The sequence below is a fragment of the Heteronotia binoei genome, chromosome 6 (assembly GCF_032191835.1).
Source record: "Heteronotia binoei isolate CCM8104 ecotype False Entrance Well chromosome 6, APGP_CSIRO_Hbin_v1, whole genome shotgun sequence".
NCBI lineage: Eukaryota > Metazoa > Chordata > Lepidosauria > Squamata > Gekkonidae > Heteronotia > Heteronotia binoei.
Window position 1 is genome coordinate 108,314,091 of NC_083228.1, and position 21,483 is coordinate 108,335,573.

Genomic DNA, 21,483 nt, shown 5'->3' on the forward strand with positions numbered 1-21,483 from the left:
CGATCGAAAGCTGGTTTCCTCAGCAGTAAGATCCACTGACTTCAGGGGGGCTTACCCTCAAGGAAGTAATGCTCAAATATATGCCAAATGGCTTTACCCTACTCCATGACAGTTCGCGACGCTAGGAGGCTGCACGGTCTTCAGCGCCATTACGTAGGGTTGCCAGTCCCCAGGCAGGAGCAGGAGATACCCCGGGCTGGAGGCCCTCCCCCCGCTTTAGGGTCATCAGAAAGCGGGGCGAGGGAGAAAAATGTTTACTGAGCACTCTTATTATTCCCTATGGAGAACGATTCCCATAGGAAATAATGGAGAATTAATCTGCGGGTATCTGGGGCTCCCGGTGGGCTGTTTTTTTTAGGTAGAGGCACCAATGTTTCAGCATAGCATCCGGTGCCTCTCATCAAAATATCCTCCAGTTTTCAAAAGGATTGGACCAGGGGGTTCAATTCTGTGAGCCCCAAAAGGTGTCCCTATCCATTGTTTCCAATGGAGAGAAGGCATATAAAAGGTGTGCTGTCCCTTTAAATTTGATGGCCAGAATTCCCTTTGGAGTTCAATTATGCTTTGTTCCAATCTTGCTCCTGGTTCCACCCCCAATGTCTCATGCCTCCACCCCCAAAGTCCCCAGATATTTCTTGAATTGGACTTGGCAACCCTAATTACCAGGGAGGAAACTAGAATTCAAACAATGAGTTTGACTTCTGAGAAAAATCTGCAGATGCTCTCGCAGATGCTTCTTTTAATAGTGCCACCAAGCTCCCCTGTCTTTCTGCTTCGGTCGCCCAGATTTGCCGTGTAGACCTAGGCATTTAAGGCGTAGCTCTCTTTAGGATTTCGCTGCAAGCAACTCAGTTCTGCGCACAGCGACCCCGTTGAAGTGATCACTGCATCCATTCCACTCTCGAGTAAGCGTGCGCCGATTTACAGCCGGATTTTACCACAGCCTCTCCAGCATGCAGCCAAGGACATCGTATTGCACCCCGAGCATTAGTAGAAGCGAAGCTCTTGCTCCTTAATTGGAGCAAACCTGCCCCCGCGTGGCCAGAATGCTGCAGCTGAGGGATGCAGCCTCCTGCGTCCAAGCCAGCGGCTGGCGCCTCCTTCCAGTTGATTGGCTCGGGGCGGTGCCCTCTGCGGAAGCTGCAGACGAAGTGAGGGGCTAGCGGGCGCCATGGTCCAGCTCTACAACTTGCACCCCTTCGGTTCTCAGCAGGTCGTGCCGTGCAAGCAGGAGCCGGAGCTCTTCTGCTGCGGCCGGGATGCACTCTTGGTGGCCTGCGCGCCGAGCGCCTGCAGGGTGGAAGTCTTCCCGGTGGGCCGCTCCGAGCTGTGCCAGCCGCTCGGCTCTTTCAATACTTTGGGCCGGGTGCTGCGGATGGCGTACAGCGAGGCCGGTGAGTGCGCGCTGAGCTCTGGGGAAATCGCGGGCGAAGAAGTGGCACTTCCTTTAGACATAACCCGCTGCTTTATTTTCCTTCCGTGCACGCGAGCTCGGCATAGGATGGCATTTCGTGTGCACTGGACGAACACGGGAGCCAGTCCTCGAGCGGCAGTGTAGCAGCTGGAGTCAGTGGTGTAGGGAGGGGGGGGCGGGGGTGGCGGATCGCCCCAAGTCTGCGGGGTCTGGGGGGCCCCTTGGGGGCCCCTCAGAAGCCGGCTGCACTCGCCGCCTTCCCCGACCGCACACGGGGCCGGGCGGCGGCCGGGAAGCAGCGGAGAGGCCAAGGGGCCCCTCAGAAGCCGGCTGCACTCGCCGCCTTCCCCGACCGCGCGCGGGGGCCGGGCGGCGGCGGCGGCCGGGAAGCAGCGGAGAGGCCAAGCGGCCCCTCAGAAGCCGGCTGCACTCGCCGCCTTCCCCGACCGCGCGCGGGGCCGGGCGGCGGCGGCCCCTCAGAAGCCGGCTGCACTCGCCGCCTTCCCCGACCGCGCGCGGGGGCCGGGCGGCGGCGGCTGGGAAGCAGCGGAGAGGCCAAGCGGCCCCTCAGAAGCCGGCTGCACTCGCCGCCTTCCCCGACCGCGCACGGGGCCGGGCGGCGGCCCCTCAGAAGCCGGCTGCACTCGCCGCCTTCCCCGATCGCGCGCGGGGCCGGGCGGCGGCGGCGGCCGGGAAGCAGCGGAGAGGCCAAGGGGCCCCTCAGAAGCCGGCTGCACTCACCGCCTTCCCCGACCGCGCGCGGGGCCGGGCGGCGGCGGCCCCTCAGAAGCCGGCTGCACTCGCCGCCTTCCCCGACCGCGCGCGGGGCCGGGCGGCGGCGGCGGCCGGGAAGCAGCGGAGAGGCCAAGCGGCCCCTCAGAAGCCGGCTGCACTCGCCGCCTTCCCCGACCGCGCGCGGGGCCGGGCGGCGGCGGCCCCTCAGAAGCCGGCTGCACTCGCCGCCTTCCCCGACCGCGCGCGGGGCCGGGCGGCGGCCGGGAAGCAGCGGAGAGGCCAAGGGGCCCCTCAGAAGCCGGCTGCACTCGCCGCCTTCCCCGACCGCGCGCGGGGCCGGGCGGCGGCCGGGAAGCAGCGGAGAGGCCAAGCGGCCCCTCAGAAGCCGGCTGCACTCGCCGCCTTCCCCGACCGCGCGCGGGGCCGGGCGGTGGCGGCGGCTGGGAAGCAGCGGAGAGGCCAAGCGGCCCCTCAGAAGCCGGCTGCACTCGCCGCCTTCCCCGACCGCGCACGGGGCCGGGCGGCGGCGGCCGGGAAGCAGCGGAGAGGCCAAGGGGCCCCTCAGAAGCCGGCTGCACTTGCCGCCTTCCCCGACCGCGCGCGGGGCCGGGCGGCGGCCCCTCAGAAGCCGGCTGCACTTGCCGCCTTCCCCGACCGCGCGCGGGGCCGGGCGGCAGCGGCGGCCGGGAAGCAGCGGAGAGGCCAAGGGGCCCCTCAGAAGCCGGCTGCACTCGCCGCCTTCCCCGACCGCGCGCGGGGGCCGGGCGGCGGCGGCTGGGAAGCAGCGGAGAGGCCAAGCGGCCCCTCAGAAGCCGGCTGCACTCGCCGCCTTCCCCGACCGCGCGCGGGGCCGGGCGGCGGCCCCTCAGAAGCCGGCTGCACTCGCCGCCTTCCCCGACCGCGCGCGGGGCCGGGCGGCGGCCGGGAAGCAGCGGAGAGGCCAAGGGGCCCCTCAGAAGCCGGCTGCACTCACCGCCTTCCCCGACCGCGCGCGGGGCCGGGCGGCGGCGGCCCCTCAGAAGCCGGCTGCACTCGCCGCCTTCCCCGACCGCGCGCGGGGCCGGGCGGCGGCGGCAGCTGGGAAGCAGCGGAGAGGCCAAGCGGCCCCTCAGAAGCCGGCTGCACTCGCCGCCTTCCCCGACCGCGCGCGGGGCCGGGCGGCGGCGGCCCCTCAGAAGCCGGCTGCACTCGCCGCCTTCCCCGATCGCGCGCGGGGCCGGGCGGCGGCGGCGGCCGGGAAGCAGCGGAGAGGCCAAGGGGCCCCTCAGAAGCCGGCTGCACTCGCCGCCTTCCCCGACCGCGCGCGGGGCCGGGCGGCGGCGGCCGGGAAGCAGCGGAGAGGCCAAGGGGCCCCTCAGAAGCCGGCTGCACTCGCCGCCTTCCCCGACCGCGCGCGGGGGCCGGGCGGCGGCGGCCGGGAAGCAGCGGAGAGGCCAAGCGGCCCCTCAGAAGCCGGCTGCACTCGCCGCCTTCCCCGACCGCGCACGGGGCCGGGCGGCGGCGGCCGGGAAGCAGCGGAGAGGCCAAGCGGCCCCTCAGAAGCCGGCTGCACTCGCCGCCTTCCCCGACCGCGCACGGGGCCGGGCGGCGGCGGCGGCCGGGAAGCAGCGGAGAGGCCAAGCGGCCCCTCAGAAGCCGGCGAGCAGCGCCGCCTTCCCCGCCCGCGCGCGGGGCCCGGCGGCGGCGGAGGCCGGGAAGCGGCGGAGAGGCCGGCGCAGGTCGCTGGAGGGCCTCCAGCGACCAGCGCCGTCCTCTCCGACGCCTCCCCGGCCTCTCCGCCTCGTCGTGGGGCCAGCTGTGGGCCTGCTTCAGCAGAACTGACAAACTCCTGCCTGGCTCCAAATGCCAGACATCCCATTGCCTGGTTCAGCAGGGCCTGCATCAACTCACTCCGAATGGATGCTGCCCCGCATGGCAGCTTAGAGGTGAGGAAGGGGTTCTTCCAGGGCTGGGAAGGGGTTGATGCGTGGGAGCTTGCCAAGCCCTTCAATACAAGCAGCTGCCATCTGATTGCACATTGTGAGGGGAGGATTAGCAAGGGGTCCATGTGGGCAGGGGCTTCCATCTCTGGGTGGATGTTGTGGGGTGCATGTAAACATAGGATCCTTCTTCCCTTGCAGATGCCTGAAACAGGCTGGAAAGGCATGATTCAGGTATTAATTCATCTTGGAAATACTGAATGCACATCCCTTCTCACCAGTTCAGCTCACTATCTGCTTGCTTGTTGAAGCAGGGAGTTGATCTAGTGCCAGGCAGTTCAGCCATTCAAGAGCATCTCAAGACTACTGGCCAGGCAAGTTTTTGCATATTCAAACAGCACAGGGCAATTGGCAACATTTCACACATCTTGATGGGCGGGGCTTTTTTGTAGCAGGATCTCCTTTGCATCTTAGGCCACACACCCCTGCTGTAGCCAATCCTCCAAGAGCTTTCAGGGCTCTTCATGCAGGGCCTAACTGAAAGCTCTTGGAGGATTGGCTGCATCGGGTGGGGGTGGGAGGTGGCCTAATATTCAAAGGAGTTCTTGCTGCAATAAAAGCCCTGCTGATAGGAATCCTGCCTCCCCCTGAAAGATCTGCGATCTCTGCTGGCTGCTCAACAGCTGCTCTTAAAAATGAACACAGAGGAAATTGGTCGGTCAGTCAGTGATTATAACTAAATGCTGTTTAAAGAAAAAAAGTCTAAACAGTTTGTGTTCATTTAAGCGTATGTTATCATGGAGATTTTTGTGCATGTACAAGTTTGCCTCTCATTATGGGAGTTGAAGAATCATCTGCACGTGATTTGTCTGGAGAAGCCTCAGTTTCAACGTCTGGGCAAATGCCAAAGCAGCTTGACAGGAGTAATCAGCAACTGCGGAACCTACCTGGTCTCTTCCCCTGCTCAATCTCTTCATCCCTAGCCCTGGGATGGGGACAGAGAATTTCACTTGAGAGTATCCAGGGAACCAACTCCTAAATTGGTGCAACTGGAAGAGTTTGGTGAGCCATGATCGCTGGAGCTCGGTGGGTCAATCTCTGATGTCTCCTGGCTGCATTATGACTCTGGTAAGTGAGTGGAGACGTTTCCTGTCCCAGAAGAGGGGAGCAGACTATCTCCAGAGGAAATGTCTCTGTTACATCCGAGGGGCCTGCAGCTGAAATCAAGCCTCCGGGGTGCCGTGCGGCACGCTGAAGCAGCCTGTCGGTCACTTCCGGGTTCCTGTCCTGCATCTCGACCTGTGTTATTAGTGACAGGCTGCTTCGGTGGGCCGCTGCGCCGCCCCCCTGGGTCCCACAACGATGGGACCGATGCCACAGGGACGGGCTCGAAACACTCTATAACCCCTCAAAAGAACAGCAGTCTAGCTCGCTTCCCCCAAGCCCTGCCGCCATAAGCCTCAAGGGGGCTCATTTTGCGGCATCTCCCGGCGGGGGGGTGGCACCCGCACGGGACACATATCAAATGAAAGAGGGGGCGTAGGGCTATCAGAAACAGCCGGCGGAGGGAGTCGGGAGCCCACCCCACTGGGGGATCCACACCCCGAAAGTGATGAAGGTGGCGCAGATAGAGCCAACAGAGCAAACAGGACAAAATAAATAGGCTGCATTATGCAGCACAGTTGAGAAAATGCCTTACCCCATATACTGATGAAGTATATACAGGATTTGAGAACAAAATTGTTTCCGGCGGTGATATTTGGGGGATTTTTGGGGACGTCACAGGAAGTGCTGTGAAGTCACTTCCTGCTTCCGGCAGGTGGCGCGGGGGAAATGATGTCACACGAAGTGATGTCACTTCCCGTTTCTGGCAGGTTGCACGGGGGAAATGATGTCACAGGAAGTGATGTCACTTCCTGTTTCCGGCGGTGGCATGATGTCACCAGAAGTGACGTCGCCGGAAGTGACGTCACTTCCTGTTTCCGGTGGCGTGCACACACGTAGGGGGGCCCACATAAATCTTGGGCCCCGGGCCCCCAAAGCCCTAGCTACGCCCCTGGCTGGAGTATCCTAGGCCTGCTTCAAATCCTTGCTCAGCTAGCACTGTGTGACTTTCTGATAAGTCTTCTTTAGCCTAATCTACTTTACAGGGTTGTTGTGAGAATTAAAAGAGAAATGAACCATATACATGACCATGAATTCTGTGAAGGAAAGATGGGATAAAACAGATGGCTGGATATAGCCCAGTTGACTGCAAACGTGAAAAGACTGCTAGGGCAGTGCCCGAAAGTCAGTTACTACAGAGTGTTGTTCAGTGGAGTCCGACTCTTTGCAACCCCATGAACAAAGTCATGCCAGGCCCTTCTGTCTTCCACCATCCTACGAAGTCTGCTCAAATTTGTGTTTGTTACATCAGTAACGCTGTCCAGCCATCTCATCTTTTGCCGTCCACTTCTTCTTTTGCCTTCTGTTTTTCCCAGCATCAGGATCTTCTTCTTACTACAGAGGAAGGCCCATTGACTACAAGGGGATATATTTCAGAGTAAGCATTTTAGAGCTGTGTTGCACAGTGCTTTGAGTGGGGTTGAGTCTTTATAAAGCCAGTGTTAGGTCTCCCAGATCCTGGCCTGACAGTTAACCCTGTGCAAGCACCAGCTGTTTCCAACTCTGGGGTGACATCGCATTGCGACGTTTTCATGGCAGACTTTCTACAGGGTGGTTTGCCATTGCCTTCCCCAGTCATCTGCGCTTTACCCCCAGCAAGCTGGGTCCTCATTTTATTGACCTCGGAAAGATGGAAGGCTGAGTCAACCTGAACCCAGCTTCCGCTGGCATCGAGCTCAGAGCATGAGCAGAGCTTGGACTGCAGTACTGCAGCTTACCACTCTGCACCATTGGGCTCCTAGTTTATCAAGTACACTATTTCCTGTTTCTTGTGCCAGTCAAAAAGATGCAACCTGGGTTTAAGAGTACCTAAAATAATTGTAATGATACCCAACCATCTTCAGCTATGCTACCACAAAAAGATGTATGACGTTAGATCCTTTTCAAGCAACTGCTGATTATAACAGGTATAAACACTTTGTTTTCTTTGCAACCTGGTATAAATGAGAAAGATGCAAAAATGGTTATTTATTTAACAAAATTTGTACCATGCCTTTTTTCTATCGTAAGGGCCATCAGTGCCTTGAAGAGAGCCATAGTTCATGTGGTTATCTCAACAAATGTAAGATGATTGTGACCAAGTAATAGGCAATGTCATTGTCAAAATCAGTTTCTTTTTGAACTCCGATATCTTTACAGACCTTCATGCTTTCTTTTGTTAACATGAAAAGATGGAGGAAAAAGTCAATTGAGAAATCAGATTAGTAGTGATTTTGAGTAATCTAACACTGAATAGTTTCCTAGTGCCCCGGATTATCTGTGATTGCTTTTTTATAATCTCTGAGCTGGTTTAATTTTTTAATAGTGAGTGTAAATAAATTAGTGTGTTTGAGGAGGTTACATACAAGATCCCCATGGAGTTAACCAGAATACCTGCTTCATGATTAGTGCTGAAACTAGAGATTTTCAGTGGCATTTTCAGTTTATTCAGTAAATTTATTAATTCGTTTGGAAACCCTTCTGCTTACGTATTGCCATGGATCCAGACTAAACTGGCAGTTTACACTGATTCTCTGTTCCCACTTGTGTCCCCTCCCATGTAATTCCTCAGTCTCCTGTCCCACAGGAGAGGCGTTTTGTGGAGATCAGCTGACTGCTGTGGAAGTGAAGGGGGAGGAGCAGGAAAGTCCCATTCCACCATTGGAAAATGCAGTTTGGATCCAGTTTGATGTAGTGGTTAATTGTGCGGACTCTTATCCGGGAGAACCGGGTTTGATTCCCCACTCCTCTACTTGAACCTGCTGGAATGTTCTTGGGTCAGCCATAGCTCTTGTAGGAGTTGTCCTTGAAAGGGCAGCTTCTGTGAGAGTTCTCTCAGCCCCACCTACATCACAGGGTCTCTGTTGTCAGAGGGGGGAGGTAAAGGAGATTGTGACTGCTCTGAGGTTTAGCGTATAGGGTGGGAAATAAATCCAATATCATCATCTTCATGGTATACATTGGGTCTGCTCTGCAATCCTGTGATTTCAAAATGTTCCTTTCTCCCCCGCCTCCCCAGGTGACTATGTGGTTACTATTGAGGAGAAGAACAAGGCCATCTTCTTGCGAGCTTACGTGAACTGGAGGTGTCTGTCAGCTGGGAGCTCTCGGGTGTGCGTGCGGATGTTGGGCCATAATCCCCATGCCTCCTACCCTGAAGCTTCGAAAGAGCAGATGTCCATTATAGAGATGCCTCTTTCGGATCCTCCCTTGTGCTTCTCTTGTTGCCCTCTCAAGGGAGATCTCCTTGTTGGCTGCAAGAATAAGCTGGTCTTGTTCTGCTTGAAGCAGTTGGTGGTGAGCCAGGATCTGACCATATTGGACTTTGAACGCTCCTTAATTCTGCACATACAAAATGTCACCCCTGCAGACATTGCCTTTTGTGCTGGGTATGTAGCCATAACAGCAGAACTAGAAGTCCTAATTCTCAAACTGGAATCAAGTGAAAAGGTGGCTGGCAGTACTAGACAGCATCACTATGAATCCAAAGGACCAGAAGAGGTTGCTAATGAAAGTAAGTGTGGCATTCAGGATTTCTGGATTGAGGCTGCTTAGTGTGTGGCTTCTGAGATTTTCTGGTGTTAGGGAATAGAAGGGAGAGGGGCAGCTTGTAATACCTTTGCTTCACTAAGTTTCTAGCCCACATGGTAGAAGGAAATGTCTCACTGACAGACAGACTGCTCACTAGGGATGGGCATGAACTGGAGAAATGCAAACCAAACTGAACCAGGAGGTTCATTCATGAACCAACCTGGTTTGTAGTTCGTGGCCCTGCAAACCCCATTTAAAGGGTCTCTTTAAACAGGGTTTGCAGAAATTCCAAAAAAAGTTGGGGACAGGGTTTCCTAGTTTGAATTTGGTTACAAACATTTAATTTTATAGGCCTCTTGCTCAATGCTGTGTTTTTCTCATTCCTAGTTGGGAACTGTGTTAATTTTTTTGTGTTTCAAAACACAAGTCATAATGATATTGATTTTAACAAACTGATATTGCAACATTCCTTCAGAGTTGAATTTCAAAAGTGAAATTGGGGAGAAGAGGTTTGTGGTGATAACTCCCATATTCTTAAATTTGTGCAAAACGTTTAATCTGCTCTACTTCTAAACAGATTGCTGAAAAACGAAGATACTGCTAGGTTCCCCACCACCACCACCACTAATACTTTATGTTGATTGATTCTGATGAGGATTAATTATTTCATTGTTAAAGAGAACAAGAGAAAGATAAGGACATTCTCTAAATACTCAGTCTTCAGAAGTAAGAAGGAGGGCATGATAGGGGTTTATAAAATTATGCATGCAGTGGAGAAAGAGGATAGAAGGAATTTCCTGCTCCCCTATAATTCTAGAATGTGAGGACACCCATGAAGATGGCAGGCAATAGATTCAGGATGGACAAAAGAAAGTACAATGGTAATTTGCTGCCATTGGTCATAGTGGCAGTCATAAGCACTGATAGCTTTAGAAGGAGCTTAGATAGATTCATGGAGGATGGACCTATTGATGGCTACTTGCCATAGTGACTAAAGGGAACTCCACATTAACTGGCAGTAAACCTCTAAATACCAGTGCTTTGAAGCAGCATCAGGAGACTTTGAATTCTGTTACCTGTTTATTGGTCTTCCGGGACAACTGCTTGGCTATTGTTTGAGACTGTATGCTGGATTAGGTGACCTACTGCTCTCATCCACTAAGGCTGCTCTTATGAACTAAGCTTATAGTCTTATCTAATACTGATGGTTGTTTACACAGAACTAATTGTAGTTCAACAGAGCAGTATCTTTTTTATTTTTACGGCAGACCACCTTAAGAAACTGGCATTTTATTTCATTATTTAAGGTGTGTTGGAAGAAGCCGATTCATCTCAACAGCCTGACTGCGATGACTTTGTTATCTGTCAGCAGCCTGTGGAGCTTCTTGGGGATGAAAGTGAGTTGTGCGGAATACCAGTTACTCTGGAGTCAACAGGTTTAGTCAGTGAGAATCCACACTTTCAAATGCAGTACCTTCTGTACAGGTAATAGTAATACCACTGTTTATAGAAATATGCGTGTATAGTTAATTCACAAAACATGGCTCCACCTGGTTTCTTTTCCAGTCCATCTGTTCTGAACCTGTAGCAGAGCTTATTTACTTTTATTATATTCAAGGAGGATGAATAAAGTCGTGAATAAAGTAGTGACACTTACTCTCAGGAGCCCCAAATGGCTCCTTCACATACTTGTGTCTAGTTTGGTGTCGTGTTTAAGTGCGTGGACTCTTACCTGGGAGAACCAGGTTTGATTCCCCCCTCCTCTACTTGCAGCTGCTGGAATGGGTTAGCCATAGCTCTCACAGAGCTGTCCTTGAAAGGGCAGCTTCTGTGAGAATTCTCTCAGCCCCACCTACTTCACAGGGTGTCTGTTGTGGGGGAGGAAAATAAAGGTGATTGTGAGCTGCTCTGAGATTCAGAGTGAAAGGTGGGATATAAATCCAATGTCTTTCTTCTCTTCTGAGCACTGTAGCCCAATGTGGCACCTGCCACGTGCTTCAGAAAAGTGGGCAAGGACCTTGCCCTGTGGTGTTTGTGGTTAGCAGGTGGTTTCCACTTTTGAACAGCTGCTTTGAGCCTCCTTGGAGTGTAAGCCTCATGCCAGCAATGGAAATAAATGTGGCTTATTTTGATAGATGGTAAGGCTCTCCAACAGCCATGAAGTGTAAGTACCACTGAATCAGAGTGTTAGACTAGGATCTGGGATACCTAGGTTTGAAATCCTCATGAGAGCTCACTTGGTGACCTTGGGGTAGTCATTCTTTCTCAGCGTGACCCTCACAGGGTGGTTGTTGTAAGGACAAAATGGAGGAGAGGAGAAACAGTGCATTAAGCCACTGTGGGTCCTTACTGGGGAGAAAAGTGTGGTTTAAATATAATTTAGTTGTGTCTGATTTCCCCCACACACCCATTTAATCTTCAAATTAAAAATAAAGTAAGAAGAGGGGGCATGATAGAGGTTTATAAAATTATGCATGTAGTGGAGAAAGAGAGAATTTCCTGCTTCTTTATAATTCTAGAATGTGAGGATATCCAATGTGTACTCTAGGCACACATTCTTCTTGTTTGGACTTAGGGGTAACCTTCACTTTATTGCAGTTTCAGCATGAAAAGGAGCTGTAAATTCATGGCTTCTTCCAGACTTGATTTTTCTTTTAAGAAAAGGGCAAAGCACCCCATAAAAAGTCTGTCGTGAAAACGTTGTGAAAGCAACATCACCCTAGAGTTGGAAATGACTGGTGCTTGCACAGAGGACTACCTTTACCTTTTTATAGTACCAAAGGGTGCAGGGGGATAATAGTGCAGTTTGCTATGGTTTTTGGTTCTCATTTTGTTCTCTAGATTGGTTAAGGAAATAGAAAATTCATATGCCTGTATGAATTTTGTGTTTAAATTGTAGGTGGAGCATTCTCCTATGCAGAAACTGTAGGGCAATGAAAGCAAGTAACGTACTGGAGAAAGAAACACCCAACTGCACAGTTGTATGTGTGTTTTGCAAGCTTGTCTCCAGTTCCCAGCATCTCTAATGGCAGGACAGGAGGATACTTTTCCTTGACACTGTGAAGAGCCACTGCCAGCTCAGCTAGACTGTGCTAGGCTAGATGACCCAGTGATCCGCTTCACCCACAGAGAGGAGGGACAGAGATAGGTAGATAATAGATACAAACTTTCACCACAGTGGCATTTCTTTGGACCTTTAAACTTTTTGTCTTAAATTCCCCATTTTTAATCTGTGTCTTGTGTGCTTTCCTGGATAATGGTTGTGTGTTGGTTTAATGTGTTTTTTCCTCACTCTTCAAATTGTTTTATAGGCGGTTTAGTCCAGATCTGTCTTCATTTGTCTTCTCTTCTGAAGAATCCAAACTTCATTCTCTTCAGCTGCTACCCATGTACAAGTTGGGTATGTGTTAGAACATACAGTCAACTTGTCTTGAATGTGTTTATTCTGAGCTTAATGTGTATCATTTAATGAAACATTGAGGCGCGGGGGGCGGACTTGTGGAACAAATTTTATTACCAGAGTTCTTTATTGCTTTTCAGTTAAATTTACTTCTAATCTTACAAGAGTATTAAACTGCCTCTGGTTGGAAGTTTATCTGTATATTAAATGAGATTAATTTCTCAGGTACAGAAGAAGCATTAAAAAAAAGCACCTGTGCTCATCTGTTGCCTTGAAAACCCCATGAGTGGTCACCATAAGTTGGATGCAACTTGATGGCACTTTCCATCACACCATAGCAGACCTCTGTCTCTGCCTCCCCCCCACATGCACAGTTATTCCTTGTGGGTTCCCTAGAAGCAGCATTTTGGAGTGGAGGGGATCCAGGCCAATCAGATTAAGCTGAGTGTTGCACAAGATTCGGTTGATATTGATTCCTGATTACAGAAATTGGATGGCGTGACAGTAGATGCCTCTCTAAAATCACTCTTTTGTCTTCTAGGGAGCTCCATGAAAGCTGAGGGAAGAGAGACAGCCAAGCGAGAACTGCTAAGTCTTTTCTGTTTTTTCTCTCTGCCTCATGTTGGGTACCTCTATGCAGTTGGCAACCTGATAGAGCTGATTTCTACTTACCAGTATTCAGAGAAGTCCCAGCAGGCGGTTCTGACACCCCAGTTCCTACATGTCATCACAAGGTGGGAAGATCCACAGTTGGTATTCTCCACAGTCTTCCCTTAACTAGTCAAGGATACCACTGACAATGCAATCTTCATGTCATGAATGCCAGCAAAAGGTTCCTTAACGCTTTCTGGAATTGAAGAAGCTACCTGCAGTGGGACCATTGTGGGAGGAATAGGGATTCCCAGAAGGAAAAAAAAAGTCCTCTAGGTTTTCTAGACGAGGGCTTCTGTGAATGGAGCTTAGCTTATCCATTCCATTGTTTAGGATGTGGACATGTACTAAACTCCAGTAACACTTTGGCATGCAGATGGTTGCTTGTTCAATTAAATATTTGAATGAACAACAACACTAGTGGCTAATCATCATCTGCCCCACTGAGCCCTTGTTTTCTAGCATCTGGGTGGAATCAAAGCCTTTGGTTCTTGCAGCTGGGGCTGTAGCTCAGTGCTGGAGTATATGCTTGACATGCAGAAGGTCCCAGGTTTCCTGGGATCTTCATGTTAAAGCATTTAGTATAACATGATGTGAAAGACCCTTGCCTGAGTCCCTGGAAAGCTGCTGCCAGCTTGACAGACGGATGGTCTGTCTCAGTATAACACTGCTTTGTGTTGATAGATCAAGATAGGTAGCCATGTTAGTCTGTCTGTAGCAGCAGAAAAGAGCCAGAGTCCAGTAGCACCTTAAAAACTAACAAAATTTGCGTCAGGACATGAGCTTTTGTGAGTCACTGTTCACTTCCACAGATAGAGCTAGAATGTGAGTCCACCTGTCCTTATATCTTGGAGAGCGGAGTGATTTCAGATGCCATATGATACCTGATTGGATTCGGCATGATATGCAAAGGGGCAGTATGCATGGAGAAATAAGTATGGGTTCCCGTCAATTCCCAGGCATGCTAAGCCCAATTTGGATCACAACTGTGGCCTGCATGAAAAGATTTCAGCCATTGCTCCCATTTTTCTGGCCTGAAACAAACCAGAAGTGGAGTCCTGTTTGGCCTTTGGGCAAAATTCACAAATGTACCACAGGGTTTCCTCTGCAAGTCAAGTAGTGCATTCCCACAGGCATTGCAGCTTGGGGGAGGGGGAGACTGAATGCCCTGCCCTTCCATATGAACCACAGAAATAATCCAAGTTGGGCATTACATGATCAGGAGTTGAGAAAAGGCTACAAGTCATGTGTGGTTGTTAAACAGAACATAGAGTGTGGGCCTGGACCAGCTGTGGCCTTGTCTTCTCTTTAATGTGTGAAAAGACATCCTGAGATGTGCAGAAAGTATGAGGGGGCTGGAAAAGCATATAGGCACATGGCAGCATCATTGTGCCTCCAAGCTCCATTACAATGTGTGCTATCTCTTCCTCCCCCCACTCCTTAGCAACAACTTGCAGTGCTTTACAGTAAGATGCAGTGCAGCAGCAGCTCGTGATGACGATCCATACATTGATACAACCCTCAAGGTGGGTTTCTGGGCAAGCTTCAGACTTGGTTGTGTTGTGGTTTTTTCTTTTCCTTCCCTCATCCTTCCTTCAAAGGGCTCAGGGCAACCTACTCAATTCTGCCCTCTTCCGTTTCATCCTTCAACAAAAACCTTGTGAGGTAGGGTTAATCTGAAAGACTGGGACTAGCCCAATATCAGCTATTGAGCTGAGTGGGGAGTAGAAATCAGGTACCCCAGGCCTAAACCAACTCTTTACTGCCAATACACAAACCCTATAGCCACACCAATGTGAAACAATTAATTTGGACTGTCTGATCAGTCATGCCCTGCTAACCAAAATTGTGACCAGCTTTGTGCATGCCTTGGTCCACTGAAGCATTTCTACTTGGCATTCTGGGCTGCGTCAGGTGCAGGAAAGTGGGAAGTGTGCCACGGGAAGAAATCCATCTGCAGAAATGCTTCAGCAGATCCAAGCCATTGCTGGCTTCACACGCTGTTCATGGAGCTGCAGACATATTGGTGGCAAAAGACTGTTTTGGGCTGTATGTATACAAAGTCTGTGGTAATTCAGCTCTTAGTTTTCCCACCCTTATGAGATGGGCATGTGATAATTGTTCCTAGAGACAAAGCAACCCAGGATAAACATATTTGGCAATCAAGACTACAAAGTGTTGATAAATGAATTTTGGGGAGCATCTTTAAGCCAGTAATTAAAATTGTGCTCCTTTACCCTATACTTATTACCCAGTATACTTATTAACACAAATGAATTCTTTCTTCATAGGCTTGTCCCCCAGTGCAATTAGATGTTTGTACCTTGAGAATGCAGCTCTTTATAGGGCTGAAAGCTATTTCTCATTTCAAGAACCATGTAATAGTTCTGACAAAGGCAGACACTGAGGACCATACAGAGAAGAAAAAGCCTTCAAGAAGATTCCTGTAAGTGCAGTAGTTTCTGTGGTTGTGTGAAGACTGGTTTGTGACATGAGGGGCAGAGGTAGGCTTGTCAGCAGAGGTTGCCTCCAGTCCTCTGTTTTAGTTAAAGTCTGCTTTGGGTGAAGCAGTAAAATGCAGGCTTGAGTAGGAACTTTGCCACTCAGGTCCACAACTGGTGTCAGTCACCAAATACATCAACAGGCAGAGCTGCAAGACCCATACAACCCAAAAGCTGTGACTGCTGCACTGTTTGGTTTTCAGACCTCTTCCCAATCACTCCACTCATTTTGGGTTGTAATAATTTTGTGGTGTGATCCCATTCTCCAGTTTGCTGTGACTAACCACTGGCTTCTGTGAATTGCAGACCAAGAATGGATTTTTCAGGAAGGCTCAGATTCATCTTGGGGTTCGGGAGGGGGTGGGGGTGTTCTGCTTGCTACTGTAGACAGCCGACTGACAAGCATGCATGTTGAATTACTTCTGCCAAAGGTTGCAAGCCACAAGCTAGCAGCCAAGGGCCAAAAGCCACTTGGCTCTTGCCCTTTGGCTTGTGCAAAAGGCCCACTCCTCTAGCCATGCCCAGACTTTAATACCTCAAACAGGAAGGGAAAGAATTCAGCCTTGATCTTCTACTGCTTCCCCTTTCCTGCTAACTTTCCTGCTAATATGTTTCCCCTTTCCTGCTAACTTTTTAAATAGCTTTCAAGGGCAACAGGAATGTGTTGCCAGGAAAGATTATCTCCATTCATTTATTTATTTGATTTATATTCCGCCCTTTCCCATACGGGCTCAGGGCGGGTCACAGTCATGGTAAAACAGTTAAAATACAACAATGTCAATAACGTATGAATAAAACATAACTCAGAAATATACACAGACAGGCAGGCAGGGTCATATTTCAGGTGAAAGCATAATTTTTCAGCTCATTGTAGCTTTTCAGCCCGTTGTGGGGGAGGGCAATAGATGGTACAGACAGTAGAATGAGGGGACGTCCATTTGCCTCCACAAAAGACCTGGCAAAACAGCTTCGTCTTGCAGGCCCTACGGAATGGAAACAAATCCAGTAGGGCCCAGATCTCCACAGGGAACTGATTCCACCAGGCCGGGGCCAGGGCTGAAAAAGCCCTGGCCCTGGTCGAGACACGCCAGACATCCCTTGGGCCAGGGGTGGCCAGAAAGTGCTGATTGGCCGATCGCAGCAGTCTTCGGGGCTCGTATAAGGAGAGGCGGTCCCGCAAGTATGTCGATCCCAAGCCGCGTAAGGCTTTAAATGTCAGTACTAAAATCTTGAAGCAGATTCAGTACTCAATCGGTAACCAGTGCAATTTGCACAGCATCGGCCGACTGCTTGCCCGATCATGTTGGTGTGCTACCCTTACCAACTAGAAGAATGATTCCATTTCTCTTGTAATGAAGGGACACTGAAAGAGTCCACATGATCTTTGCACCAACTATTTTCTGTTTGTTGTTCTTATAAGCAGACCAATTTCATGTTCCATAGCTATTTTGATTCAGTAAAGCACAGATTAGTTATCGCTGAACTTTAGATGTTTACATCATCCCCAACTCTCCTTGGTTCCACTTGGGTTGCAAAAGACCTTGCATTCAAGACAAATGCTTTTCAAATTAATTCTTACATCAACAAAATTACAGCAAAAAGAGTTTTTTATTCATACTGTTGTAGAAATGACTCAGGCAACTTCAGTGCTCAAGATGATATTTGTAGGTTAAATGTATATGACTGGAGGGTTTTTTGTTTTGTTGTTTCTAGCTCAAGAAAGGCCAATAACCAGTCCAAGGTTCCACCAGAATCTGAACCAGGCTGGAATCTATACATTGTGAAAACAGCTTCAATTCTTCAACTTTATAGAGAAATGGTATTGTAACTTTGCTTTGTTGATTGATTTTGGAATCATATTTGTCTGGGTGCGTTTGTGAATAGCACACAAGTGTGTCTTGTCTTGGCTGAACATTGTCCTGTGGTTCTATCTTAGGTCGACTACTGTAAAACCTACGAAAATGTGAGAACAGAGAGTTGCATCCATCTTCTCAGCGAGGCTCACTTGTTAGTCAGGACAGCTTTAATGGACTTTGACTTGAAAGAATTGAAAGAGAAGGAAGACCTCCTTGCAGCATTTCAGGAAAGCTGTGCTCTCCTAGGAGATTGTTACAGCAGGTTTGCATTTGACAAGCGGTATTACTAACATTTGGTCTCTTCAAACACTCCTTAAGCAGAAATGATGGGAAACATACCAAGTGGTCGAATACTTGTGTCTCCCAGAGTAAGCATATAGGTGCATGATTGATTTGTAAACCAAGTTAAACTTTCCTGATGGGTGAGCGTGAAAAAGTAATAACCTCTACTCATATTCCAGCTTTGCAGGCCAGTAATCTGAACAAAGTGAGTCAGAGTGACTGCATTACAACTGGAAAGGCCCCCCGCAAAGAATAAAGGAGATGCTTACTCTCCCAAGGCACTGGCAATGCACCAATCAGATGGTGCTTCATTTGCTTACAAGACAGACGCAACAGTTACTGGGGTTCCACTGTTTCCAGTAACACCAGATAATTCCCTTGTTCAATGAAAACTATACACAGAGCAATACACAGAGCCCAAAAATGATCAATCTATATTACAAAAGGAGATGAAATGTTATATAAATAAATGTATTGTAAATATAATGTAACAAACACATTTGTTTCAATAATTGCAAAGAGTATCCATATACAAAAATACCGAAATACGATACAAATCCAAGCTCCCAAGGAAAATATTGTGCACAATGTTCAGCACCCACATGTACATGAATATAAATTCTCCAGATGTGCATAATGGTAAATTCTCAATGGAATTTTGATTGTTATACTTCCCATTTCGATAAGTGTCTTTATCAAGAGATGCACGTGTAAACAACCTGAGAATGTAAAAATACTCAAACAACATGGGTAGAAGTATCAGAATCTGACTAGAATGGAGATACTTCAAAAGAGCAGAAAATACATGCTGCAAAACTATACTCAAGCCTTAGTGTTGAAACTCTCATGGTTATACATCAAATACAAATTATTTTTAATGTCTAAATGCTTCTGTATTTGGAGCCATGCAGCCTCTATAACATTCACAACACAATGGATATACTGTTCCACTGGGCTGAGAGCTCTCAACAAAAGCTGTCTCCCCCCCCCACCCCCCACTTCATATAGTATCAATGTAACACAAGTGCTTAAAGCAGGCAGGCAAATCTTAAAGGAGCAATATCTAAGTTGCAAGTCTTAAAGGGGCAATGTCAAAGTTACAAAAAGCCAGACAAGTCATTTTGTTGGTTAAGGCTTCTTGGTTCTAATGAACTAAACGTGGATAAACCTAGCTTGTTGCAGAACTACCTTTCATTAACTTTCATTGCAGCTGCAGTTGTTGAATGATCCATGAGGCTAACCACCATCAGGCAGACCCCAAGGACTTGCTGTTCACCTTGTTGAGGAAATCTGAATTGGGCTGCTGCATGTCTGAAAACTGCCTAAAAATACCTCTGTATTCAGTGTTTCAAAAACTTAGTTCAGGGTTCAGTAGCTTGAACATTATGAGAATGTGTTGGATACTTAGAAGCCTCTTTATGCATCACTTGCTTTTGTAACAAAAGTACTTTGCTGTCTTATCTCTATTTGTTCACTGACTTCTGTACTTCCAGGTTCGATACCAAAGATTTCCACCTTGCACTGCCTTACTACAAGATGTCTGGTCTGTCCATGGCTGAAGTTTTGGAAAGGGTAGATTTGAGCTCTCAGAATGAAATGCACACGTATGGAAAGGGATTTATATTTTACTTGCATCATGTCCTTTATGAAGACACCAATGAGGAGCTGAGTGAAGTAAGCAGATGCATTTTCTTTTCTCTGTGTGTTTTCCCTCATGAGAAGTGGCCTGCTTGCATTCCACTACTTTCTCCATTCGAGAGTGGCCCATTTGTGTGATCATTCATGTGACTCAGAAGCTCAGGGCTGTGTTATCTTTCTCACAGTCTGTCTCCAGAGTGCAGCTTACATAACGAGCATGAAGCTCCTTGCAGCTGGGTGTGTTTCACAGGAATGAATTCACTTTGTGACTATGAAAGTTATCCAAATATTTCTGATCCGATTTTTGTTTAAATCTAGGAAACTTGCATTTGTACCTATGAAGATTTTATATTTGTTTCACCCCTTTTCTTCCTTACAAGACAGTTAAAGAAGTTTCAGTCTATTCCCCTGGACTGATCTAAATGTTTAAAATACTACAGTACATAGACCCCTTCCCTGACCTGGATGGTTCAGTCTAGCGCGATTTTATCAGATCTCAGAAGCTAAGCAGGGTCAGCCCTGGTTAGTATGTGGATGGGAGACCACAAAGTAAGTCCTGAACAAAGGAAGGCAATGGCAAACCAGCTCTGAATGTCTCTTGCCTTGAAAACCCCTATAGGGTTGCCATAAATAGGCTGTGGCTTGGCACGTAGAGGTGCCGATTTATTACACAGTACTTCTAGTAGTTCACGTTTCATGCATTACACAATTCTAAAGACCCCCATTCAAAATCTCTTCTGTGTTATGAATTGGAAGAGTGTAGGATGGCTTAAGTAAGCCTGTCCTAGTTGTAAAATGGTGATAATAGTACCATCCTACTATAAAGACAGTGAAAATAATCTGTGTGGGTTGCTTTGAGCAGTTAAGCATAAAAGATTTATAACTGTTAGATACTGTACACGCAGAAAGGGTTACTGCACCATAGCCTGTAAAACTGAGAGTGACTCCCCAGTAACTAGATGATGAAAGCAGGCTTTCAAGCAAGAGTATCCCATTTTAAAGTTGTTCTTTTTCCTGGTAACCCCCAGCTCTAATGAGCTTTAATACATGGGCTCATTTGCTTCTATATTTTTGAATGTGCATGTGTCTTTTGTTTTGTTGCCTGTTGCTACTCTTTGCTGCACGGGTGCAACCCCTGAAGAGTTTTGGTTGAATTGCTCAGAATATTTAGAGGAGAGGGTGCTTGTGTTCAAAACAAAAAGATTGTTGGTGTTAACTTTCAGTGTTGCTTTATTTTTACCAGGACTTGGCAGTGAAAGTGCTCCAAATATTCTACCTTGCTGAGCCTAACCAGATGCCCCACGTCATCTGCAGCCCATGCACCAAAAACGTATGTCCTGAAATGGCGATGGACTACCTGGAGAAGGTGGAAGTGGTAGTGCCATCAGTGGTGGTGACCCTCTGCAAGGCTTCTCTGGCTCTGAAAATGGGTGATCAAATCAGATGCCAAGAGGAGCTGGACAACTATGCAGAGGTAGGGGCAGCTGATCGAACTGTTCACCATTTTCAATTGAGACTTGAGCCTTCCATGCAAAGTGATTCCCAACAGAGGGAGCCAGTGCTTGTGTCTTGGAAGCGTTCTGTTACCGCTTCACTGTTAAGAGTTCTTGGAAGCGTTTTTGTTTTTAGCCTCCAGCCACTTTTCTCCTGCAACATTGTCTGGGTATTGTGCTGTTGATCTGTGACTCATTGAATCTGCCTTTCTGTATCCCTTCCAGAGGTCTGCTTCTGTAGGCAATGAAATGGGAAGCAAGTGAAGGGCATAAGCTAGTGGGGGTGGTGAAATTGGTGGGAACATCCAAAAGTTCTCAGTTTTGTTTAATGGAAAGTAACCAAGGTATTGGCATGCGGAGCAACTGCATCTTGTTGCTACTATCCTGTTCTATAGCCAGAAATGTCATTCTGGTAATCTTCACTTACCAGTATTCGTTTGGCTTTACTCACTTCTGGCTGTCTGTAGGTTATGTCTCCAAGATCACTCTATGGAACTGGAAGCTCTTATGTGTCATGGGTGCTGGGGACCCTTCAGAGGAAGTTGAGTCTGATGAGGAAACTGTGCCCCTGCCACCTGCACCAGTGCCCCTGCCTCCTGCTGGAGAAGATCCCAGCCCCCCTGCCTCGCCCTCTCGGGTGGCTCGTGTGCGTGACCGCCTCCGGCAGGACCTCAGGGATCGGAGGAGGGCGGCACGCTCACAAGCAAGACGCTCCCTGAGCCCTGAGTTCTGAGAGGATTCTGGCCCTTCTAAGAGCAAGGATGCTTGAGTGGTAACAGGATCCTGGCTGCCTCCCTGAGCCAGCAATTAGCCCAAACGGGCAACAGCCAGCAGAGGGCTATATAGCTGTGGGCTTTGGGAGGAAGCTTTGTGGAAGCAACTAGTCATCTCCCTGACATTCTAGCATCCACTCCGGCTTG

General features: G+C 49.2%; 1 protein-coding gene across 1 annotated transcript in view; it reads left to right on the top strand.

Annotated features, from left to right (window-relative positions):
- The first annotated feature begins 989 nt into the window (after positions 1-989).
- HPS3 (HPS3 biogenesis of lysosomal organelles complex 2 subunit 1) overlaps positions 990-21,483 on the top strand; it is a 35,418-nt gene continuing 14,924 nt past the window's right edge. The window contains exons 1-11 of the mRNA XM_060242328.1: positions 990-1,394; positions 8,231-8,725; positions 10,050-10,227; positions 12,054-12,142; positions 12,684-12,876; positions 14,238-14,319; positions 15,085-15,239; positions 17,008-17,113; positions 17,231-17,412; positions 18,926-19,106; positions 20,314-20,544. Coding sequence (XP_060098311.1) covers positions 1,172-1,394; positions 8,231-8,725; positions 10,050-10,227; positions 12,054-12,142; positions 12,684-12,876; positions 14,238-14,319; positions 15,085-15,239; positions 17,008-17,113; positions 17,231-17,412; positions 18,926-19,106; positions 20,314-20,544 — 2,115 coding nt within the window. The 5' untranslated portion in view covers positions 990-1,171. The remainder of the gene's footprint in view (positions 1,395-8,230; positions 8,726-10,049; positions 10,228-12,053; positions 12,143-12,683; positions 12,877-14,237; positions 14,320-15,084; positions 15,240-17,007; positions 17,114-17,230; positions 17,413-18,925; positions 19,107-20,313; positions 20,545-21,483) is intronic.